This window comes from Dromiciops gliroides, chromosome 1, assembly GCF_019393635.1.
Source record: "Dromiciops gliroides isolate mDroGli1 chromosome 1, mDroGli1.pri, whole genome shotgun sequence".
Taxonomy (NCBI): domain Eukaryota; kingdom Metazoa; phylum Chordata; class Mammalia; order Microbiotheria; family Microbiotheriidae; genus Dromiciops; species Dromiciops gliroides.
The window spans coordinates 19,263,987-19,289,790 of NC_057861.1; the positions used below are offsets into that span (position 1 = coordinate 19,263,987).

The 25,804-nt window shown below is 43.3% G+C and overlaps 1 protein-coding gene across 2 annotated transcripts in view; it reads left to right on the forward strand.

The window, feature by feature from the left end:
• The window catches only part of CIT (citron rho-interacting serine/threonine kinase), a 175,190-nt gene that overhangs the window by 138,697 nt on the left and 10,689 nt on the right, over nt 1–25,804 (forward strand). Inside the window, exons 29-39 of one of the 2 annotated variants that reach the window (XM_043962653.1) lie at nt 18,770–18,910; nt 19,111–19,218; nt 20,738–20,900; nt 21,128–21,292; nt 22,114–22,251; nt 22,877–23,057; nt 23,258–23,349; nt 23,680–23,784; nt 24,152–24,321; nt 25,189–25,269; nt 25,377–25,512. In XM_043962653.1, the coding sequence (XP_043818588.1) occupies nt 18,770–18,910; nt 19,111–19,218; nt 20,738–20,900; nt 21,128–21,292; nt 22,114–22,251; nt 22,877–23,057; nt 23,258–23,349; nt 23,680–23,784; nt 24,152–24,321; nt 25,189–25,269; nt 25,377–25,512 (1,480 nt within the window). The remainder of the gene's footprint in view (nt 1–18,769; nt 18,911–19,110; nt 19,219–20,737; nt 20,901–21,127; nt 21,293–22,113; nt 22,252–22,876; nt 23,058–23,257; nt 23,350–23,679; nt 23,785–24,151; nt 24,322–25,188; nt 25,270–25,376; nt 25,513–25,804) is intronic. The other variant, XM_043962656.1, reaches the window with a different exon arrangement.

Sequence of the window (25,804 nt, forward strand, 5' to 3'; positions counted from 1 at the left end):
GTACTATCCTAAGCTAGCCATAGAAGCTCTATGCCCACACTTGAAGCCTTGCCCGAAGCCTTTAGTACTTGGTGGGATCCAAGTAAGGGTTTGGGTTAGGATTCTATTACAACTAAAACTATGTAGATTACTAATACTCCAAAGCCTTGGAATTTTTAACTAAGAGCCCTCATGTTTGGGGAAAATGGCCCGATTTTCTGGGAAAGGAAACTGACGGTAGAAAAAAAAATCTAATAACTTGGGATTTATTCCCAGAACATATTTCTGCTGTCTCTCTGGGTTGAGATGAGACTGTAGGATGTATTTAGCCCTATTCGCTGCCATTTTTTCACATCTAGGATTAGATAAGAAAGGGCATGTGTAGCATGATGAAGGTCAAGGCTCTGCAGCATCTTGAATCAGCAGAGGTATTCTCTTTGGCTTAAAGAAGATTAACGTAGCGTTTTAAGGTTATTGAGTGCTGTGATGATGCAACATCATCGGTGTCTTTCCATTTTAAACATCAGGAAATTCAGAGAGGCTGCATCACTTGACATTGTTTGTGGGGTTGGTAAATGCCTGAGCCAGTTCTTAAACCCAGGCCTCCCAGCGACTCCCAGTCCCACCCCTGAGATTCAGTGACACTCACTCAGTCTGGCTCATTGTGGTAGGAAAGCAGGTGCACAGAGATTTCATTCAGTTCAGCAAACATTTTCGAAGTGCTTGCTATGGGGACGTGCCCTGGATACAGTGACAAAACAAAGCAGTAGCTTCATTTTCCATGGACATATAACATGGACACATGCAAAGGTCTATGGGAAGCAGTATGGGTTGCTGAAAAGAGCTTTGGCTCTAGATCCAGGAGACCCAGGTTCAAATCCCACCTTCCATGCTAACCAGCTGAGTGACCTCAGGCAAGGGGCTTTACCTCCTTGGACTTGCTTATCTGCAGAATGACAGGATTGGACTCAATGACCTCTGAGGGCCCTTTGAGCACTAGAACTGTGGGAAGTCAGTACAAGGTAGGGGGAAAGGAGGGAGCAAAGGAGAGGAGGGAGACATCACACAGGTGAAGGGGCCAGTGTAGAGCCTGGCAGGAAGATAGGCCATCTCCAAGCCTGATGAGCATGGGGCACAGTGTAGACCACTGGTTAGTACAGGTGAGCCTGCGGATAGAGGTGAGGATGGAGACTAGGGTTAGGAAGAATGGCGAGGTGGAAGGACAGAGGAAAGGTTCATAGCAAAAAAGAACTTTGGGCAATTCAGTTAAGCGAATTTTAGCATCAATCTTAGGTGCTGTGGGATGTGTGAGGGTCTCCTTTTACCCAGTGCAGACCCACACCTTCTGCAGCGTCTGTCCTAGTCACTTGAGCATGCATGGAGCAGTTAAGTGATGTGCCAAGGGTTACATACTTATTATGAATCAGATGTAGGACTTGGATACAAGGTTGCTGACTCCAAGGCCAACTCTTTACTCCTTATGCCACGTGGTTTCTTGGTTGTGTGTTTCCTAGATTACATTTTGAAGCTACTGATATTTGCTACAGTTACGTTCATGTTGCTCTGATACTAAATATCAGAGAGATATAGTGAAAATTTTTTAGGCAACCAAGAAATTCTGGTGGCGTGCTCTCCTTTTAAGCCCAAGTACTTGGACATCCACAAAGGTTGCACACTTAACACATGATATAAAAGAAACAAAATAAATGGTGTCTAATAACTCTTACTGAATGATAGCCTGAAAATCTCATCAAATGAAGTAAAAATAATTGCACTTAAAGGGCGCTTTAAGGTTTTCAAAGCACTTTGCAAGTATTTTGTTTGTTTATTTGTTTGGTTTTTTGCGGGGCAAGGGGGGTTAAGCGACTTGCCCAGGGTCACACAGCTAGTAAGTGTCAAGTGTCTGAGGTCAGATTTGAACTCAGGTCCTCCTGACTCCGGGCCGGTGCTTTGCCACTGCACCACCTAGCCGCCCCCTCACTTTGCAAGTATTACCTCATTTGATCCTCACAATGACACTGAGGGGTAAGTGCTATTGTTACCTTCATTGTTTCACAGATGAAGAAACCTAGGCCGGGAAAGGTGAAGTGACTTGCTCAGGGTCACATAGCAATTAAGTGTTTAAGGCTAGATTTGAACTCAGGTTTTCCTGACTCCAGATCCAAACTGAGAAGGGGACTAGCAGCTGGCCTGGGTGGGTCCCAGTCCTGCTGTTTTCATACAAAAAGAAAGAGAAGCATAATCTAGACTCTTTATTTAAAACAAAGATAACTCTTAGTAAGACAGGTAAATTGCTTTGGAAAGAAAGAGTTCTTGTTGAGTGTAAATGAAGCATCAAAATTGTTTTTAACAATAAATAATTTCTTTGTAGTCCATTGGGGTACCTAAGAAGCAGCCTACTGATTTATTATCGAAATTCTGCCACAGTTGTCACCATACATTTTCTCTACAGAGCTTGTTTTTGTGCTTTCTGCCCTAATAATTAGTATAGCCTTTAAATAGAAGGAAAAAGCCAAAATGGGTAATTTGCAGAAGATCATATTGCTTAAAAGGATCGTATTATCCTTTAAGAAGTTCCTTTGCCTGATACTTCCTCTCTCCTCTATAGCACAGGATCTTAGGGATTCCTCCTGTCCAGTGGGAAGGCAAGGAGAGGCCTCCTTGGATGTTCAGTGAAAAACGAAAGGAGCCTTTTTTAGAGAGCCCCACGCCAGGGAGAAGCAATTTGATTGTTAGTCTAAGGACTTGATATTTTTCTTCCTCTCAGGGAGGAAAAAAGAATTCATTTTGCCCAATTAAAAATTAATAACAGGACAGATAAAAATAAAATGTTAGTGAATATTTAAAATATTCTACAAATCCTTATTCTGATGCTTCATTGTGGCCTGGAGGCTTCTCAAAGCCCATGTCAATTGAACTTAAATTTTGGCAGGTTCTTCCATTTCCATATCCTCCCCTTACCTGTGGGTGTTCCCCAGGGCTTTGTTCTGAGCCTACTTCTCTTCTCTTTTTCTCAGTGACCTCATCAGCTCACAGAGACCTAATTGCTTCTAGGTCTGTATAGTGAACTCTATCCTGTCTCTTCACGTTGATTTTGGGTGTGTGTGTGGGGGGGGCAATGAGGGTTAAGTGACTTGCCCAGGGTCACACAGCTAGTGTCATGTATGTGTCTGAAGCCAGATTTGAACTCAGGTCCTCCTGAATGCACAGCCAGTGCTTTTACTCACTGCACCACCTAGGTGCCCCTATCCTGTCTTTTAATATCAATTGCCTAGTGAACTTTTCAAACTGGATATCACAGAGGCATCTCAAATCCAAGATGTCCAAGACAGATGATCATCATCTTTCCTCCCAAACCCTCTTCTGAACTTTCCTGCTTCTGTTGAGGACATCACCATCCTTCAGGTTACCTGGGTCTGTAAAGGGCAGGGTCACTCTGCTCCTTGTTCTCACTTATTCCATGTATCCAGTTAGTTGCCAAGTCTTGGAATTTTTTCTCCCCACAACATCTCTCAAATCTGTTCTTTTTGCCCACAGAACCACCATCTTAGTTCAGGCCCTCTGATTATAGCAAAAGCTTCTTAACCAGAGTCCTTTCCTTCAGTTTTCTCTGTAATATATTCTCCATGGAACCCCTAAAATGACCTTCTTGTTCTTGTCCTCCTCTTCCTGCTCCTTCTTTATTCAGTCGTCATTTTAAAATTCAGTTTTCAGTTCCAAATTTTCTCCCTCCATCCATGGAGGTGAGGAATATAATACCCATTATATATATGAAGTCATGCAAAACATTTCTACATTAGCTAGGTTCAAAAAGAAAGAAAAATAGAGGAAAAAATGTGCTCGAATCTGCTCTCTTAAGTCCATCACTTTTTCTGGAAGTGGATAGCATTTTTCATCATGAGTCCTTTGGTATTTTGTGGATCATTTTATTGATCAAAGTAAGTCTTTCGCAGCTAATCATTGTTACAATATTGCTGTCTCTGTGCACAATGTTCTCTTGGTTCTACTCACTTCACTTTGCATCAGGTCATATAAGACTTCCCAGATTTCATCCTGCCTGTTATTTCTTATAGCACAATAGTATTCCACCACAATTACATACCACAACTTCCCCAGTAGATGGGCATCCCTTCAATTTTCAATTCTTAGCCACCACAAAAAGAGCCACTTTAAATATTTTTGTGTATATAGGTCCTTTTCCTTTTTCTTTGATCTCTTTGGGATACAGACTTAGAGGTGTTGCTGGGTCAAAGGGTCTACACAGTTTTATCACCCTTTGGGCATAGTTTCAAATAGTTGTCTGGAATGGTTGGACCAATTCACAACTCCACCAACAGAGAGCATTAGTATCCTTGTGTTTCTACATCTCCTCCAGCATCTATCATTTTCTTTTTCTGTCTTGTTATTGAATCTGATAGGTGTGAGATGGCACCTCAGAATTGTTTTAATTTGCATTTCTCTGATCAGTAGTGATTGAGAACACTTTTTTATGTGACTATTGATAGCTTTGATTTCTTCTCCTGAAAGCTGCTTGTTCATATCCCTTGATCATTTATCACTTGGGGAACGGCTCTTATTCTTATAAATTTGGTTCAGTTCTTTATGTATTTGAGAAATGAGACCATGCAAGAAACTTGCTGTGAAGATTTTCCTCCACAGTTCCTGCTTTTCTCCTAATTTTGCCTACATTTTTTAAATATGTGCAAAACCTTTTAAATTTTCTGTAATCAAAATTATCCATTTTACCTCCTATGAACCTCTCTATCCCTGTTTGGTCATGAGCTCTTCCCCTATCCATAGTTCTGACAGGTAATTTATTCCATGTGTCTGTAATTTGCTTATGATATAACCCTTTATATCTGAATCATGTGCCCATCTTGAGCTTATCTTGGTATGCAGTCTGAGATGTTGGTCTATACCTGAGTTTCTGTCAGACTACTTTCTAGTTTCCCCATTAGTTTTTGTTAAATAGTGGCTTCTTGGGGGTGGCTAGGTGGCGCAGTGGATAAAGCACCGGCCCTGGATTCAGGAGTACCTGAGTTCAAATCCGGCCTCAGACACTTGACACTTACCAGCTGTGTGACCCTGGGCAAGTCACTTAACCCCCATTGCCCCGCAGAAAACAAACAAACAAACAAAAAATAGTGGCTTCTTCAAAGAAAAGCTTGGAACTTTGGGTTTATCAAACACTAGGTTACTGTGCTCATTTGCCTTCTGCATAGTGTGTACCTTATCTGTTCCACTGATCGACCACTTCTTAACTAGTACCAAAATGTTTCTATAATTAGAGCTTATAGTATAGTTTGAGATCTGGTATTGCTAGGTCCTCTTTCCATTTTTTCCCCATTCACTCCCTTGATATTCTTAACCTTTTGTTCTTTCAGATGAATTTTTTAAAATAATAAACTTTTTTTTTGAGTTCCAAATCTTGTCCCTCCTTCCCTCGCTTCCCTCCCCACTCCCAGAGGCAGTAAGCAATCAGATGTGGATTATACATGTGCAATTATGTAAAACATTACCACATTAGTCATTTTGTACAAAACTTGAATAAAAGAAAAAAGTGAAAGTGAAAAACATCATGCTTCAGTCTGTGTTCAATCCATATCAGTTTTTTCTTTGCAGGTGGATAGTCCTTTGGGGTTGTCTTGGATCATTGTATTGCTGAGAATAGTTAAGTCATTCACTGTTCTTCATCAAACAATATTGCTGTCTCCGTGCACAGCGTTCTCCTGGTTCTGCTCACTTCACTATACATCAGTTCCTACAGGTCTTTCCAGGCCTTTCTGAAATCATCCTGCTTGTCATTTCTTATAGCACATAATGTTCCATCACCATCATATACCACAGCTTGTTTAGCCATTCCCCAATTGATGGGCATTCCTTTGATTTCCAATTCTTAGCCACCACAAAAAGAGCTGCTATAAATGTTTTTGTACAAATAAGTCTTTTTCTCTTTTCGGGGATGTCTTTGCGATATAAACCTAGAAGTGGTATTGCTGGATCAAAGGATATTCACAATTCTATAACCTTTTGAGCATAGTTTCCTGATGAATTTTGATTGGTATGGCACTAAATAGGTAAATCAATTTAGGTACTATTGTGATTTTTATTATATTGGCTTGTCTACCCATAAGTAATGAATATTTCTCCAGTTATTTAGATATGTCTTTATTTGTGTGAAAAGTGTTTTGTAATTGTGTTCCTTTGTGTGTCTTGGCAGGTAAACTACCAAGTATTTTATATTCTCTGCAGTTATTTTAAGTTGTTAAGGGTTAAAATTCTAGCTAAACTGTCTAAAATATCTAATGAGTGGTCGCCAATAAATTATAAGCTTTAGCAAGAGTTAGACTTTTAAGCATTTATTAAGGAGAATAAGAATTTAGTAAAGAGAGAGAAAGGCCTAGATTCCTATCTATTAAAGGGAGAGCACATTTCTAGCTCCGCTCTCCACCCGAGTCCAGAGGAAAGAGCCCCAGACTGAGCGCCAGTCTCTTCCTTCCTCCTCCCACTAGTCCGCGTCACTTCCTGAATCCTGAAGAAAAGACTCCTGGTCTTGCCCTCAAAGACCTTCCCTTCATGGGCAGAACTCTTCTACAGTAAGTATCCAGCAGATGGCATTATTCCAATCGTTACAGTCCCCCCTGTTGTTCCTCAAGAAACAAAATGTTTCCTTGACGGAACAGTAAAAAGAATATAATAACTATTGCTAACTAATAATATGTGAACAACAATATAGAAAAGGAAGAGAGGAAAGTTTTGTTCAGAGGGGCGATTTTTTTTTTTTTGTCCTCATGAACCGACGCTTTGACATTAGTCTTGCAAAGGGAGGGCCTCTGCAGAGAATACATGTTACAGATGGTGTATATTATAACAGAAAGAGAAAAAAAAACAACAAAAACAACAAATCAAAACTGTTCATTTAAAGTCTCTGAAAGTCTTTTCTCAGATGTCCTCTAGGTGTAGTCCTGGAATGGAAGTCTTTTCAGGGGTTGATGTGTGGATGCTGGTAATCAGCCAGGAAAATTTCCTACAAAATTGAGCTTAACACAACTTTAAAATAGCTTTGTCAATAATCAAATCAAACAATGAAAGTTCTCAAAAACATGTCTAAGGGAATTCAGAATCTTAGTTGTTACACATGAAACATATAATAAAACAAAAATTGAAACATTCTTTAAAATTATAATCTTACTATAGTCCCCCCTCATGGAGGGTAATTGAGAAGACAATTGCTGCAATATTAATTAATAAAAATAATTTTTATCTTTGTTTTATCACTTTTTGCATCATCTGCCTAATTATCCTCATGCCATTATGAGAAATTTAAAAATCTAATATAATTGGTAACAGGTGTCAAGGCCAAATTCAACACTGTATTTATCATGACATCTGAGATAATTATGGGGGTTACCATAAAAGAACAGAGAAATGATGGGATATGAGCATTCCCACACTTGAGCAATATGTACTGCCCATACAGTATGCCAGGCTTAAAATAGGTGGATGGAATATATGTCCATGCCACCGAACATATTGGAAGAAACTGAGTCAGACTTAATCAGATGCATGGGATTGAGATGTCCATGGCATCAGGCATATAGGAGGGAGCATAGAAGCCAGGTGTAGAAGTGAGATGGGTGGGATGAATACTTCCAGCCATCTGTACAATATCGTGGGGAAAAAGAGAATAAAATATTAAACCAAGAGAATCCAACCTCAACATTTGTCAAAAGCCGTTCCCTCGGCCATACCTTGACTTCATGCATGTCTCCCCTCATGTGACAGTTCAGTGTCTGCTCTTGCATGTATTCCTCTTGTGATTGGATGGCATCTTGGCCAACTGGCATCTGATAACTCAGAATAAAGGCAATTAATGTCTTAAATGATAAGTTCCCATAATCCAAGTCTCATATGGATTTAAAATTGAGGATAATAAATGATTGCAAAAAATGTGAATACATCTTGACTCAGAACACAATATATAATTACGCAACAATTTCAAATAATACCCATTTTTTTTACTTAGTATACAATTACTTTTGTGAAAAATCTGAACATATTTAAATACAAGTTAAAGCACAACAGAATCTCAAAGAAAACTTTTTTTTTTGAAAAAAGAAAACTTTTACAAATGTTCCCCTCTTTTTTTTTTTTTGAATATGCTTATCAAAAATAATACTTCTTTACACTTGCCATGGCAACCAATTTGCCAGGGAAATGCTTCAAAGAGTTTGATCAAATAATCAGTTGAGAAAAAATAACAAAAACAAACAACTCAGAATATGGGAGCACAATACTCCTAGAATTAACATTGTATAATAAAAACAAAACCATCTTGCAATGTTTCAAAATTAGATAGATAAATGAATAGAAGAAAATACACATGGAACAATAAAAGACAATGAAATTCAAACTAAGGAAATATAAATGAATATGAACTTAATAAGAGTATTATAAAATATAAACTTGATCACATGACTATAAAAAACTTTTACAAATATTCTCCTTGTTTTAAAAACTAAGTATAAAACACAACCTCAAAAGCATGAAAATCTCTATGAAAATAAACCCATACCATTAATTTCAAAATGTATATGTAATAGCATAGAAATCCTATGTAACCTCTGAACTGATACTGTTAATAATCTGAGTGAATTCAGAACACTCTTGATTCCGATATCTAAAATCCCCAATACTCATATCAATACCTTGCTGCTTACTTCTACATTTCTGTAAAATATATACCCTTCCATGGCAAAAGCAGAGTCTTGAACTATGTTGATGATTGTCATTCTTATTCAGCTTAAGTTTTTCTTCTTTAACCCCTCTATATTGTCTGTCAGTCTTTTCACCATACAAATGCTTTATAAGATTACTAATTAAAGACAAAAGCAGGTTAGCAAAATTATGAACAAATCGAGCATATCTGGAATTTAAAGGGTTTTCTAAGGTTGTCTCAGAAGCACAGCCAGGCCGGGGAAGGGCTGAGCCTGAAGCTGCAAATGCAGGTAGAAAAAGTTGAGCATGCGCATCAGATCTCTGGACTTCCCAGGCAGGGGAAGCAATGGGCTTGGCCATGTGAGGAGTAGAGGGTGGGGTCTGGAGAGGAGGGGAGGGACCAGAGCAATTTGAATCAGACTTGATTTTGAACTCAGGCCTGGATTCCTCTTCCCCCACTTTGCCTCCAGGTGCTAGGGGATTAAAAGCTTCTAGAGGGTGGGTCATTGCCTCCAGGCATGCAAAATTAAAGCAACAATTACTGTTAGAACTGGGAAAAGCTGCGGGAATCTCTTCAGGCTTCTCAGAAAAAGCATGGTTGGGAGAGGGAGAGATATTTCCTTGTGTGAGTAAGTTGCTGGCTCTTTTAACAAAAAGAAAAAGAAAAATAGAAAATCCACAAAAACAAAGCATTAACATGATCTTATCTCCCATTTGTCTGGTTAAACAGACTAAAATCAAAAATAGGATAATTAGGGAGTTTAAAAGGTCCATTCGAAAAAATTTAAAGGAAAACACAGCCAGTACACCAGTACTTAGCAGTTAAAGGGAGAGGGAGGGGAAATTTCTTACCCAACCAGAAGATCAGAAGACAGGTTTAGCTTTCCTCTTCGTGGTCAGCCATCTGTTAAGGGTTAAAATTCTAGCTAAACTGTCTAAAATATCTAATGAGTGGTCGCCAATAAATTATAAGCTTTAGCAAGAGTTAGACTTTTAAGCATTTATTAAGGAGAATAAGAATTTAGTAAAGAGAGAGAAAGGCCTAGATTCCTATCTATTAAAGGGAGAGCACATTTCTAGCTCCGCTCTCCACCCGAGTCCAGAGGAAAGAGCCCCAGACTGAGCGCCAGTCTCTTCCTTCCTCCTCCCACTAGTCCGCGTCACTTCCTGAATCCTGAAGAAAAGACTCCTGGTCTTGCCCTCAAAGACCTTCCCTTCATGGGCAGAACTCTTCTACAGTAAGTATCCAGCAGATGGCATTATTCCAATCGTTACAAAGTGGAATTTCTCTTTCTCTGTCTGCTGGATTTTGTTGTTAAAATTCAGAAACGCTAATGATTTGTATGGGTTTATTTGTGTGCTGCAATTTTACTGAAGTTGTTTATTGTTTCAACTAATTTTTTAGTAGACTCTAAGATTCTCTACACTGTCTCATCAGCAAAAAGTGATAGTTTTGTTTCTGCATTACTTATGCTTATTCCTTTAATTTCTTTTTCCTGTCTTATTGCTATAGCATTTCTAGTACAATATTGAATAGTAATGAAGATAATGGACATCCCTGCTTCACACCTGATTTTATTGGAAAGGCTTCTAGTTTATTCCTGTTACAGATAATGCTTGCTTTTGGTTTTATATATGTGCTAGTTATCATGTTAGGAAAAGTTCAATTTATTCCTTTGCTTTGTAGTGTTTTTAATAGGAATGGGTACTGTATTTTGTCAAGTCTTTTCTGCATCTATTGAAATAATCATGATTTTTTTGTTCTTTTTGTTGTTGATATGGTCAGTTAAGCTTATCATTTTCCTCATACTGAACCGCCCTGAATTTCTGGTTTAAATCCAGACTGGTCTTATTATAAAATCTTTGTGATATATTGTTGTAGTCTCCTTGCTAGTACATTATTCAAAAAGTTTACATCGATATTGAGCAGGGAAATTAGTCTTCCAGGTTTCTTTCTCTAGTTTGGCTCTCCTTGGCTTTGTTATCAAAACTGTACTTGTCATAGAAGGAATTTAGTAGGGTTCCTTCTTTGTGTATGTTTTCAGTTTATATAGTATTGGAACTAAGTGTTCTTCAAGAGCTTGGAAAATTTGCTTGTAAATCTGTTTGGTCCTGTGGGGATTTTTCCTTCAGAAGCTCATTTATGACTTGTTCAATTTTTGTTTCTAAAATAGGGTTATGTAAGTATTCTCTTTCCTCTTCTATTAACTTTGGGCAATTTATATTTTTGTACATATTCATCCATTTCATTTAGATTGTCAGTTTTACTGGCATATAATTGGGCAAAACAGCTCCTAAATAATTGCTTTTTTTCCCCCCATCTTCATTGGTTGTGCATTCACCCTTTTCATTTTTTATTCTGGTAATTTGGTTTTCTTCTTTCTTTTTTTAAAGTAATTTTTCTTTTTTTACTTTCAATTTTATTAATCTCTCCTTTTTTTTTTTCAGGATTTCTATTTTGGCATTTAATTGAGGGTTTTTAATATGTTGGTTTTTAAATTTTTTTTCAAGGTGATTTTTCTAAAGTATAAATCATTCCCCTACTCTATCAGCTCTAGTGGCTCCCTCTTAACTCTACCATAAAACAGAAATTCCTCAGGCATTTAAAGTCCTTGACAAGTCATCCCCACACTACACTCCTAGCCTTATGACATATTACTTCTCTTTACAGATACAGGGGTGCAGCTGGAACATCTCACTTAGGCCTCTGTACTGGCTTTCCCTGTACTTGGAACGTTCTCTCACTTTCCATCTGCTGTCTTGAGGCCCAGTAAAGCATCACTGCTATAGAGAGCCTCTCCCATTCTGCCCCCACCCCCAAATCACCTTGTGCTAATTCTGCGCAGACCTCCCAGCTTGGCTGTGATCTCCTTGAGAATGGAGACTGTTCACTTGGTTCTTCGAATCCCCAGTGCCTGGCATACAGTGGGAGCTTGATGATTGATGCCGGTCCTCTCTTGTAGGAGAAGCACTTGATAGAGGTGGGGAAAGGCCTTCCAGCCTCGATGCAGAATGATCTGACCAAACAGCCTTAAATCAAGGAGAAGAAAAAGTGGTCCTTTAGTACTGCTGCTGTTGGGAGGGACGCAGGTGTGAAAAATGGGACCAAGGCTGCTAAGAATCATAGACTTTAGTGAGCACTCCAGTTCTCTAAATGTGGCGTGTGCTCCTGCCCAGTGGCCTGCCATTGGCGGGAGATCTGGGATCCTCTCTGGTGCTCACCATGCTCATCTCTTGTGCAAGAAAAATATGCCTGATTGCTAGGAACAGGCCTTCCGGGTCGTGTCATCATCTTTTATCTTTCATTTCTGAAACCTGAGTCCTATTTTCCAACATATTTTTTGGCATCTTCCCCTGTGCACACCTTCATATTGAAATCCCCAATGATCAAAGCACATCCTGGTGCACTTTGTAGGATCTTGTTAATAAGTAGCTTGGAGAATCACTCTACCACATCCTGTTTGGTGCATTTATGTGTCATATTTTGGTATATAAGCTGCCATTATCTTCAGTTCTTAATACTCTTGTTCATCTAGAGTGCTGCAAGGTAAGTCAAATCAAGCTAAGATAACCAAGTGTTAAAAAAACAAAAAGATAACCCAAGTGTTCCTTAAAAGGTATCATTTAACCAACAGGAAACGATCGGTATCTGATGTGGGAGTTATATTAGAATCGTCTGTCCTTGGTGCTATCGGGCTATCAAATAGGGTAAATCATCTTCCTTTCAGTCATTTGGTCATGTCCTCTCCCTCTCTCCTTTGCCCTTCCTTCTGCTGTTAAGGAGCAAACATTCTAATTGGGAAGAGAACATGTATGTAACAACTGCATACAAGTAGCACATAGAAGTTATATACTGAGTAAATGGAAGGGAATATCAGAGGGAAAGAAACATGCAACTGTAGAGGACCAAGACATAGCTCCCACAGAAGGTGAGATGGGAGCTGAGGAAACCAAGACAATGAGGAGGCAGAGGGGAGAGGGCCAAGTATTCTTGGTCCAGGGAGCAGCCAGTGTGGAGGTATCAAGTAGGGTGGATATGTGCAATCCAGGGTAATCCAGTGGATCCCAGAGAGCATGGAAGGGAGGAAGTGTAAGAAGATCTGAATGATAGGAAGGGGTCAGACCATGCAGAGCTTCACATGCCCAGCGGAGGCATTGACATTTGATCTGGGAGCTCATTGAGGAAGAAAGGTGGCATGGCCAGGAAAATCAGTTTGCTAGCTAAGTGGGAATGGATTGGAGTGGGGAGACTGGCTGGAAGTCTATTGCAGTAGGGTTGGGCACAAGGGGATGGGGGTCTGAACTGGGCTTGGGCTGTGAGAGGGTACGTGAATGCAGTAACAAGATTTGGCAACAGTTGGACTTGTGGGGTGACTGAAAGTGAGGAGGCTGTGAGGCTGGGGGCAAGTCAGAAGAAGGAGGGTTTGGGCAGCAAAGCTACTGAATTTGCTTCTGGACGTGTTGAATTTGAGTCCTTGGCCCTTTGCAGTGTGGCTTCCATCCGCATCACTCCGCTCAAAGTGTCCAGCAGTCCCTTAAGTGCAAGTTATGATGATCTTTTCTCATTCTCCTTGTTCTTTATTGGGTTTGACTGTTGATGACTCTCTCCTTCTGCATACTCTGTCTTCTCTGATTTTTCATGACACGACTCTCCTCCCACCTGTTTGATCACCCTTTCTCAGTTTGTTTTGCTTGCTCATCAGCCATATCATGTCCCCTAACTGTGAGTGTATCCCATGGCTGTTTTCAGCCTTCTTTTCTCTAAATTTTCTGGGTGACTTCATTAGCTCGCATGAGTATAATTATCTTTTCCTTGCAGATGATGCCCAGATCTCTATATAAAGAACTAATCTCTTTCCTGAGCTCATGTCCCACATCACCAGTTATCTATTGGACATTTCAAACTGAATGTCAAACAGACATCTCCTACTCAGTATATCCAAAACGGCTCATTATCTTTCCTCCAAGACTCTCTCCTATACCAAACCTTCTTGTTTCTGTTGAGGGCCCAACCATACTTCTAGTACCCCAGTTTTGTTGCCTCAGCATGACGTTCAACTATGTATTCTCCCTTACCTGCCTGTCAGCAAAGTTCCCGAATCTTGCCATTTCTACCCCCACAATACCTCTTGTGTGTATGACCCCTTCTTCTTACACTTCCCCCCTCACCATCTTACTTCAGGCCCTTGTCACCTCTTGCTTGGACTGGGTCTCCATCTCTTCTCCACAGACCTGCCACAAGTGATTTTTCTAAATCCCAAGTGTGGAGGTGCCCTTCCTATTCCCTCAACCCTGGTGACTCCGTACATCTCCAGGATAAAAGATTGCCTCCTTTATTTGACTTTTAAAGCTCTTCATAACTAGGTCTGGCATCTCTGGCCTCATTATGCACTGCTCCACTAGCCCCACTCTGTGGTCCCACCAAATCCCTTCTTCTTGTTCATCTCCATCTCACCCCTCCAGGCCTTTGTACTGGCCTCACTCCAAGTCTGGTATCTCTTTCCTTCTCACCTTGGGCCTATAGAATCCCTCTTTTCCTTCAAGATGCAGTTCCAGCACACTGTCCTCTCACATGAAGCCTTGCCTGATGCTCTCCTGCCCCACAACTCATTGCCCCTCTAACTACCTTATATCTAATGATCTTTTCTTTATTTTATTTGCTCTTGCACTGTACATGTTTGTATATATACGTGTTGTACCTCCCATGTTTACCTTTGTATTCCACTATTTAGCAGGTAACTGGCACACAGCACTTGTTTAACAAATCCTTTTCGATATATAGAATAGATCAGAATAAAAATTGCTGGAAAAAAGGATACATATGATGCTAAGGAGGTACTGTAGACAGTTGGAGCTGCCTTAACCTAACCTGTTCACATGATAGCAAAGACTAGAAAGTGGGAAAAGACAATTCATTTTTACCATTTCCTTCAAAAGCTTTTCAGATACAAAAGTAATTACCACAGTTGGCAGGCCCCCCCAAGCCAGAAACCACCTGAGCCCAGGGAGCCTTTACCTTTTTGCCAGGTGGAGCCACATCAGCCTAGGGTGGCAGGCTTGGATAGCATCCACTTTGAATGTGGAGCAGTGCGAGCGACAGAATATCTCATTGTCTCATAAAACAGTGAAAAGCAGGGAAAGGAAAACCAGCCTGAGACCTAGAGGAGACGCATGCTCCCAGGAGTGGTCGCCAGGATGGGAAACCAATGTGGGTTCTTGCTTGCTGAGAGTGGAATCCCCTCTTTTGGACCCTGGAGTAACTGACAGGGAGTTGGTCAGAGCCCTTTAAGAATAAACATGCCATTAGTGCAGGTGGCCGGGCCAGGCGCTGTACTTGCGGAAGAGACTCATGGCAGAAATGCCGTAATCGTGAAAGTGTTGGGGGATCCTTTCACAAGGATCTCAGGGAAGGGCAGGTACGATAAGAAGGGGGGGAAATCACAGATTATATTCCTGCCTAAAGAGGGGGATCTAGAGAATATCAATGATTTTCACTGAACCCCTATGCCTTTCTCATCTTCACAAAAACCTTTCTGAGAACAATTACACATTTCAGAGTTTATTTGATGAAAATATAAAATGGGATCAGTCAGGCTTTTGCAAATAGTTCTCTATGGCAGACCACGTCTTTACAGTTAAACAAATGACCAGAGAAGACAACATCCCACTGTTTTTGTTTATTGATTCCCCTCCTTCCCTTCAAAAAATCATTTGACTCAGTAGAGCAAAGCATAACCTTAAAGTCTCTCCTCTGGCAAAGAATCACATACGTACATTAAGGTAGCAGAAGATTCCTAGATAAATGCAACCAGAGTTTATGCTCTTTGGTGATGCTCACAGTTAACAATCAAAGACCAAACTGGAGAGGGACGCTTGCTAAAGATGCATTCCATTTTCATGAAGGGGACTCCCTGCTTAAGATATGTGGAAAAGCTGGGGCAGCTAGGTGGCACACTAGATAAAGCACCGGCCCTGGATTCAGGAGGACCTAAGTTCAAATCCGGCCTCAGACATTTGACACTTACTAGCTGTGTGACCCTGGGCAAGTCACACATTTTCATTGCCCTGAAAAATAAAAAAAAAAAAAATTTAAAAATATGTGGAAGAGGGATTCTCTGTAGATGGTGATGGCCTTCAGGTGCTCCTGTTTGCAGGTGACATTGTGTAGACTGTATCAAGCTTTGGAACACTGAGGAGTCTTTCTCCTTGATGAGAACATAAGCACTTAGAAGGGTTTGGTGTGAACCATTCTTGCAGGAAAAACTCAAGTGGATGAAAAATGCCAGATTCCATATTGTCTGTGCACTTAGACACAACAGGTGAACCACGAACTGGGCCCAAAATGGAATATCAGCAGTAGGAGTAGCTTGCTATTGGGAAATTGTTTCATGATTTTAATTAGATAATTTTTAATTTTTTATTTCTTTGTAGGACAATGAGGGTTAAGTGACTTGCTTAGAGTCACACAGCTAGTAAGCGTCAAGTGCCTGAGGTTGGATTTGAACTCAGGTCCTCCTGAATCTAGGGCTGATGCTTTATCCACTGCACCACCTAGCCGCCCCCATGATTTTAAACTATCTAAGCTGCTCTCTGGTCCAAAACTATATTTAAAAAAAAAAAACTCAAAAAACCCAAACCACAAATCTCTCAGAAGCAGAGTGAGGGAGTGAGGCTTGAGAAAATGTAGCCTGAAGAAATGTGTGGTCCAAGCAAGTAGACTGCAGTATATTCCCAAAAGTGGTCTGTGTAAAAAGATTAGCAAAAGAGGGTAACCAACAAACAGCCTTGTAACTGAATGGGTTCTTATGAAATACAAAAAATAAGCAGAAAAAGGCCTCCTACACATTGGATGGATTCTCTGCATGGGTCTGTGGGACAACGTAGATAAAAATTAAATTGGATTAAAATATACCAGTGGGCTACACTTTTTACTGATGGAGGTCCTTCCTTCAGTATTGATAAGACCACAAATGTATGGAAGGGCCATAAACATTCTGTACATTTGGCCAATTCAGGAGAAGGGAGCTGGAAGAGAAACTGACAGAGCAGTGATGGAAGAGAGACAAAGGCACTTGGGAGAACTTGGGAGGTGAAAAATGGGGGTGAAAGAGAAAACAGGGAAGTGCTTAATAGACTCTTGTCAACTTTGCCATTTGCTTAAGCCTTAAACATCATAGTTTAGGGAAACACCTGCTCTCACTTCCCTTTGAAAGTCATTCACTGTTTGTAGCTCATTAGTTCTTTTTTGTCCTTTGGGAAAAATCTTCAGAAACCCATCTTTCAATAGGGTGGATCGGCCCTGAGAAGCAAAACACAAAGCCGGGGGAGATCAAGGCAAAAGTGAAGTCAGGTCAAGACCCAGGATTCCCCCTCCTATTTTATAGACCAGGAGAATTTAAGGATTTGTATGGCAGATCCCTTCTAAAATGGAAAAGAGAGAAAGAAGGCATGGCAGTAAGAGCCAGACCAATGGTGTGTGAGGTAGCGGTCCCTTGGAAAAGCCTTTGTGGCACTTTTACTCTACGGTCTGCACTTTCCCCTCCCCAAAGACATTTTCCCTAAGCTGGCCTTTAGGTGTCTTCCTTTTGTCTGATTATTATATACTGTATCAAATACCGCTCAGCTCAAAGATCATGCTGCAGTTTAGCATGTGCTGTGTTCTATATGGTCTGAGGTTTCTGGGCTAGTGAACGAACCCAGAACCTACTCCAAGTTCTCTAAGGCACAAAGCCTTACAGTGAGTTTCCTTCAGATGGGACACACACACACACACACACACACACACACACACACAGCTAAGATTCCGTGCTAGTGCTGCTACTGATGATTTTTATCAGGGCAAAGATGAGCTCTTCTCTTTGGGACTGGCTCTAAAGGACTTTGTAGATTGTGTCAGTGAAGTGTTATCATCAACATCAAGTTCATGGGTCCTTGAAACATATTAACTGGTTGGTTTTGAAGAATGTATATTAATGCATACTTTTTAAAAAATCTACTTGAAAATTTTCATTGGAATTCCAGTAGTAACCAGAATTGATTTTTATGTTATGTACCCAGGAGATGGATTGTTTTCATTTTGGATTTCAGTTTACTCACCTCAGTTAGTTCATTAATATTAGTTTTGCTTAATTCTTTTATGTGTGATGTGTAGATTAAGAAAATATCATTTTTATTTCCTTAGTTCCCCAAAGTAGGAATTATTTTCTGCTTGCCCTGAAAAAAAAAAGGTCATTTGAATAGGCTGTGATCATTGGATTGTGTGTGTGCGCTGAGTAGTCAGTGCATCCTTTACTAACTAGTGAGAAAAGAATTGTACAAATGGAAAGTAGTGGTCTTCAGAAACACAAGGCCAACACAATGAAATGTTGCTTAAAAGCAGTCATTATAAGGTGTAATTCAGCATAAGTGTGGCCTGTTTGCTCTCTGATCCAAAGAGGGAAGATAATTTATAAGAAGACTGGTTTCAGCAATAAGACAGCCCCACAGATAATCTTGAAATAGCCTCAACTTTTGGTGTTGGTATTTGTTTTTGTTGTTGACTGAAACTTCTCCAAAAACTCTTCCTTGATTTGTGCATCATTTTATAATGAAAGGAAAAGTAGCTAATTCTGCACCAAGAGACTGTGTGACCGGATGAGGAGCCTCCAAATTAGCAATCTAAATTAAGACCTTGTATGTGAAACTGGGCAAGATGCATAATCTCTCATTCAGAGGGGAAGACAGTATATGTAGAAATAACTAGGTACCTGTAAGATATATGCAGAGCAGAAGGAAGGTCATTTGAAGGAGGAAGGTATTAATAATTAGGAAGACTGGATTTGAGCTGTCTTGAAGGAAAGTAAGGAGGCCAGTGAGGCAAAGGGAAGCGGTCTCCACAGTGTCTAAGGACACCCCCCAAGAGTACCACATTCAGGGTGGGTGTTGATCCATGTGGGTAGAGGGGGTTGGGGAGGGGAGCAAGAGGGGAGCACTTACTTTGCATCCAAAATAAGTGTGATTGAAAAGAATCAGGAGGAATAGCTAGTTGTTTTATATATTCTATCAAGTTGTGTTTATGGTTTTCTTACCCCAGCAAGCCAAACTGCAGCAACAAATGGACTTGCAGAAGAATCACATTTTCCGTTTGACTCAAGGACTCCAGGAGGCTCTAGACCGAGCTGACCTGCTAAAGACTGAACGGAGTGATCTGGAATATCAGCTAGAAAACATTCAGGTATGATTTGGCCAGGAATCTGAGCTGAAACAGTATTTTCTCTGCTGTGGTTACGCTCCTGAATGGCCAGTGCCCACTGATTTAGAGAACATTTTAAATGTGGAATGATCCTGGATTAGAGCTTCAAGTGCTTCTGGAGGGGGAGCTGAGTCAGTCTGCTTCCACTTCTAAGGTTCATGTCCTTTTACAATGACTTTTAGGTCCTGTATTCTCATGAGAAAGTGAAAATGGAAGGCACCATTTCCCAGCAAACCAAGCTCATTGATTTTCTGCAGGCTAAGATGGACCAGCCTGCTAAGAAGAAAAAGGTGGGTGCAAGGGTTTGAAAAGCAAGACTCTGTGGTCAGATCCTGGGACACCATTTTGATTTAGTGATGCACAGTCACATAGAGAAAAAAAAGTCATTTCCCTTTTGATGGAAAAATCTATTTGAAGACAATTAACCTTGTCATCAGTTGAGACGTTAGCGGAGTCTTAGGCTAAACCATTCTGCTTCCGTGCCTTTATTGTTGGTTGCTCCTCTAGAAATGTTCTTAGAGCAGCTCGAGAAAAGTGAAAGGGTCAGTGATAGAAGCTTAGAGCTAGAAGAGACCCTAAGGACTTTATAATTCAACCCCTTCTTTTGACAGATGAAGACACTGAGGTCCAGAAAGGAGGAGTGACTTATCCGAGATGGGACTAGAAATTCAGGCCTCCTACCCTTTCTCCCACGCCGCTGTATTTCTTACTTCCTCATCATTAAAATACAAAAACAAATGAATATGTATGAGTCAATTTATGTGTGTACAGATCTATTTTATGTGCAGAGACATATTTTTATAACCCGAACACTATTTTCTAAATAATTTAGCTCTTATACTATACTGAGGCTTTGGGCCTCAGTTCAATGAACAGTGGCAATAGTCTTTAGCCTGTGAGTTCTAAAAAGATCTCCGAGAAATTTGTGACTGTCTTCAATGACTTTCGGACTTGGGCAAAGGGCTTTGGCTCTGGGCTTGTACAAGAAAAATCTGGGATGATTTGGAAGACCTAGGATCAAAGGATTGAATCCACCAGGCAGCCAAAACATTTCCCACGGCTACATTAGGAAGTGAGTTTCCCCAAGCAACAGTTTGGCCGCAGCCAGCCCCATCCTGAGTGGTGGCCGCAGAGAACCTAGTTTCATGTAGATTAGGTGACTGTGTGTGAGTCTGTCAGTGCTTGTGACTTAAAATGGCTTAAGCAGAGGACCGTTCCTTGGCTAAGCTCTATGTATGTTCAATTCACGAGTGGTTGTGTGTGTTTCGGCTCATCTAGCGGGTAACTTTTTTCTTCCTTGTCAAGTTAATATTGTTTCTTCCCTTTGTGCATCTTTTTGATTTAATAAGTCCCTCATTTCGGCATTATCATTAACATCATTCAAAGGTCTCGTCTCCCTCCCCTCCACCTGACGCTCAACCCTGTCTTATAATTTAGAATTATAAGAGACAAAGGAGAGATTGACTTGTGAACAATCTGTCCATGACTTCATACTCTACTTGCATTTTTGAGGACAAAGACTGTGAGGAGCTCATTCTGCTACCTTGGAAATGTTAAATGAAGAGGTGGTGGCAAATTAAGCATCTTTAACCCTCTCACTGAAAACCTCCACACCCCCATTTTTTACAGCTGGGAAGAGCTGCCCGTGACTCATCCTAACATTTCCCCCTTCAAACGCACTTGTCACTAAATACACTTGCAGTGAGTATGCCCGCTGGCTTCCCTGCTTTGCACCCTGGCAGCTTTCCTTTAGCTAGTTTAAAGCACCACTTTCTAGGAGTTAGGAGTTATCTCTGTTTCCATTGCTAGGGCTTATTTAGTCGACGGAAAGAGGACCCTGCTTTACCCACACAGGTTCCTCTGCAGTACAATGAGCTGAAGGCGGCCCTGGAGAAGGAGAAGGCCCGCTGTGCAGAGCTGGAGGAGGCGCTGCAGAAAACCCGGAGTGAGCTGCGCTCGGCTCGCGAAGAAGGTAGGAGCTTCATCGGGCAGTCGCCGAGAAAGGTAGAGGGTGTGCACCCACTTGTATCTGGGCCACACGTTCTCAGTTCTCAGGAGCTGCTGCTTCTCCAGTACAAGGAGCCTACCCAAGGGCATCCTGCTCTCTGTAGACCAAACCCGAGAGCGGCCCAGCAGACTCAGCGCTGAGCTTCTGCCCTTTCTGACGCCCTGATGGGCCTGTTATTGCTCTGTCTCCAGCTGCCCATCGCAAAGCAGCAGATCACCCCCACCCATCCACTCCCGCCACTGCCCGGCAGCAGATCGTCATGTCCGCAATAGTGAGGTCCCCAGAACACCAGCCCAACCCAATCAGTTTGCTGGCTCCGCCTTCCAGTCGGAGAAAAGAGTCCGCCACTCCAGAAGGTGAGTCGCCACCGTGCACCTTGGAGCGTATGCTTTTCTTGGTCTCAGAAGTGAGCTGTATTCACCTATAAATCATTGGGACTGATATACCTTACTTTGAAAAGGAAGGACCTGTGACTTGAAGGGTGTTGGCCTTGCGCGCTCAGGTTGCAGATCAAAGCTCCTCAGAGCCATTACACCGTGGCATCTTCATCCTTGCGGCTGTGGACAAATAATCCATCTCCCCATGACTGACCTGGTCATTAGCCTTTCCATCATCTGAGCAGGACCCAATGTCTCTGTGTTGTCCCGCTGGCACAGCCCTTGAGAATCAGGGTCACCTCCTGGCCATGAATGTGAGGTGTGAGGATACAGTATTGAAAATGAGTGAGTGGGGCAGCTGGGTGGCGCAGTGGTTAGGGCACCGGCCCTGGAGTCAGGAGTACCTGAGTTCAAATCCAGCCTCAGACACTTAACACTTACTAGCTGTGTGACCCTGGGCAAGTCACTTAACCCCCATTGCCTCACTAAAAAAAAACAAAAAAGAAAAGAAAAAAAAATGAGTGAGAACCCAGGGGCCTGTCAGCCAGGAGTCCAAAGAAAGGTGTCTGTAGAACCCAGCAGTGTGTGAATACATTCACTCAGACATTAGGGAGTTGTGACCTGCATTGTTGAATGAAGCTACAGAGCCATGAAATATAGACCTCATAGATGGGAGGTTTCAAATATGCTCAAGTAGAAACTTAACATCTAATGACATTAAATGCTCATGAGCTTGTAGTATTAAAAGTTGGGAAGCCACCTCTTCTGTTAGGCCTTGAGTTTTTCCCTCTCTTTCCCAGAGTTTAATCGACGTCTGAAAGAGCGGATGCACCACAATATCCCCCATCGATTCAATGTGGGCCTGAACATGAGAGCGACCAAGTGTGCTGTGTGTCTGGATACCGTGCACTTTGGACGTCAGGCCTCCAAATGTCTTGGTAAGAATAAGTCTCATAGCTTGGTGGCGCCTCTCAGTATTTTCTGCCCGCTGCACTGATCTTTTATCTTCAACAAACTGTACGTCCCTTCATTCAGTTTTATCTTTTCAGTGAACAGAAGTTGATTGTCTCTCCGTCCTCTCTTCTTCAGGGGTTCTAGAGAAGCTCCCCATGAGAACAGGAGTGGTTGTACAAAGACTTTATTCTCCCTTTATTTCCGTAGCACATGACTGCATTTGGTTGTGCAGATGTCTTGGCAAGAACCCTGGGTTTTCACTTATTTCTTACTCTCCTGTCAGAGCAGACTTGTCTTCGGGAGATGTGTTGGTTCTGACTGAAATCAGGACTCAAAGCCAACAACTTTCTTTTAACATGTTATTTGCAGTGAGTCTGGGTGGTATTGGGTAACCTTGGTTCTAGAAGTGTGGCTTCCTATTTTCTCTCTTGCTTAGGAGGTTGGCACCGCGCCACTTTCATTTCAAGGATCCCTGGGAGAGGGGGCTTCAGATGAGAAAAACGTGCTGCTAGGAGCTGATGACCTAGAGACTCCCCAGAGCCGACTGGCTGAGAGCTGAGCAGGCCTGCTTTGGCTGTGGGTCTCCAGTGGTTTTTCTCTCTTCTTTAGAATGCCAGGTAATGTGCCACCCGAAGTGTTCGACCTGCCTGCCAGCTACCTGTGGTCTGCCCGCTGAGTATGCCACACACTTCACTGAAGCCTTCTGCCGGGACAAAATGAACTCCCCAGGACTGCAGCTCAAGGAGCCAAGCACCAATTTACGTCTGGAGGGATGGATGAAGGTGCCAAGGTAGACCGCTGAGTCTGTTTCAGCCTGGACAGGTGCTGGCGCAGGAGGCCAGGCGCTCCTCCAGGCTGGCCTGGCCGGTGCCATTGGCCCCCTCATTTGGCAGCCACCACGCTTGAGAATCTCAAGCGAAGTCTGGCTTTCTAGGATTCTTGCCCCAGGCTAGAATTTTTACAGGTTAAAACCTTTTTTCATTTTCCCAGAAACAATAAACGAGGACAACAAGGCTGGGACAGGAAATACATCGTCCTGGAGGGATCTAAAGTGCTCATCTATGACAGTGAAGCCAGAGAAGGTAAACTCGGGCAGAAAGGGACATCCCCTCACACGGCCCGCACCTCAGGAGCTCGGCCCGGCTGAGCAGCGCCTCCACTCGGCCGTAGCTTTCCACTTATAAGGGCAAGAGAGACCCTCTTCTCTCGGGGGCCATCAGCATGATCCTCAGCCCTGTAGTTGGGCTCCCTCCAGACAGCCCCGGGCCCCCCCAAAAGTGAGCACACTCCCTCATCTTCTCTTCCCTTCCCTCCCCCTCTATCCCCACGCTCTCCTTACACATGGCCCTGTCTCTCCCCTGCTCTCTTTCCCTTTTGTGTTTTCTCTTTCTGCTCTTCCTCCTTGCTCCAAGCTGGACAGAGGCCAGTGGAAGAGTTTGAGCTGTGCCTTCCTGATGGGGACGTCTCCATTCATGGAGCTGTGGGAGCCTCTGAGCTTGCAAACACGGCCAAAACAGGTGAGAGCAAGCACAGGGTCATCTCTGAGGGGTCAGGGAGAGGGGGGAGGGAGGAGGAAAAGAAGGGCAGGAGAGGAGGGGGAAGAAAAAGAGGGAGGGAGGGAAGGAGGGGGGGGGAAGAACAATGGAGAGGAGGGGGAGGAGAAGAGAAATGGGAGGAGGAAGGAGAGAAGAGGGCAAGGGAAGGGAAGAGAGGAGGGGAGGGGGCTATGGCAGTACTTCCTTTGTAAGCAGAGAAAGGAGGGAAGGGATTGTCTGGGGGCAGTGCTCAGAGGGGTGCCGTCCCCCGGGGCTGTGCATGCCCTGGGAGCCCAGAGGACAGTCCCTTGTAAGCTCAGCCGGCCTTCTGTCTGTGCCGCCTCCCTAGATGTGCCATACATAATGAAGATGGAGTCTCACCCCCACACCACTTGCTGGCCTGGGAGAACACTCTACTTGCTGGCGCCCAGCTTCCCGGAGAAGCAGCGCTGGGTCACAGCCTTGGAGTCAGTGGTCGCAGGTGGGAGAGTGTCTAGGGAAAAAGCCGAGGCTGACGCTGTGAGTATCCACACAGGCTGAGTTTTCCTTTTGAAACGGGCTGGATGGGGATGTAAAATGGCGGTGATGTTGAGTGGCTTGGCTCAGCCCCCCGGTTCTGGCTGTTCTTCAGCAGTCTGGCACCCGGCCTCAGTTTTAGGAATACAGCCTGTTGTGGCTGTGGTGACGGTGCGCCCAGTGGTCTGTAAGGGAAACACATCTGTCTTCGCTCTGGGCTCGGGGGGCTGCTTTGTTCAGAACTTGGGTCTGTGGAGGGATGCCCTGGCTGTGGAGAGGCGCTGCCTGCTTGGGAGGCTCTAGGCAGTAGGGGTGTAGTGCAGAGAAGGCTCCGTGAAAGCTGTGGGGCCCGGCTTCTGGGCTCTGTGAGGAGGAGGAGCAAGCAGGTACTAAAGACGCAGACACCAGGGAGCTGGAGATCCCTCGCTGGTCCCTGGCTTGCTCGTCTTCTGGGGAGCAGGCGATTGCTTGTTTTGCTGGTGCCACGTGTGTGAAGGATTCATGGATGACAGCATCATCGTCTGTGCGATAGGCTGGTGAGAGGTTGTCTTGGGAACTCCCCGAATGGCCCAGCTCGCCAGTGGCACACTCCATGCTGCCGCAGCCCGCGAACACTCAATACACCCTCGGCAGGCAGCATCTCCGCCTTTTTCCAGTCTCTTCCTCTCCAGGACTTGGCTGGAGGATGACTCGGGTGTTCAGTGATAATGCCTGGGGTCTTCTTGTGGAGCTCATGTCAAGATCGATAGGGGGAACCTGGAATGCTCCCCAAGCCCCCCTTAGTGGCCCTTGGCTGCCGGAGGTCTCTGGGAGCGGCTGACAGGTGGTTCCCTAGAATGATGTAGTCTGTTTCTCTTGCACGTCCTAAAGAAGCTGCTTGGGAACTCCCTGCTGAAGCTCGAAGGGGAGGATCGTCTGGACATCAACTGCACTCTGCCCTTCAGCGACCAGGTACCCGGGCTGGCAGCGGGGTCGCCGTGCAAGGACGTGGGTCTTCCCTGCTGCAGGAAATGCCAACCTTGACTCTGCTGCCCTTGGAACGTTTTCTGCCTCTGCAGGTGGTGCTGGTCGGGACCGAGGAGGGGCTCTATGCCTTGAATGTTTTGAAGAACGCACTGACCCACATCCCTGGGGTGGGCGCCGTCTTCCAAATCCACATCATCAAGGACCTGGAGAAGCTCCTCATGATAGCAGGTCTCGCGCCAGGGACAGGCCTCTCCTTTCTTTCCCTGCAGGGGCTCAGGGGCACGGTGGGCGTCTGCGTGCTGGGCTTGGAATCAGGAAGACCTGATTTCCAATCCAGCCTCAGTTTCCTCATCTGTAAAGGGGGGATGATAAGAGCCCTGCCTCCATAGCCGTTCTGAAGATCAGATCAGATGGCTACTGTCGAGCGCTCCACGCGTGCTGCTGCTTGTTGTTTCTGTCATTTGCCCTTCAGGCAAGTAGCACACTTAGCACTCTGCCCCTGGAACTGACGGGCAGTCCT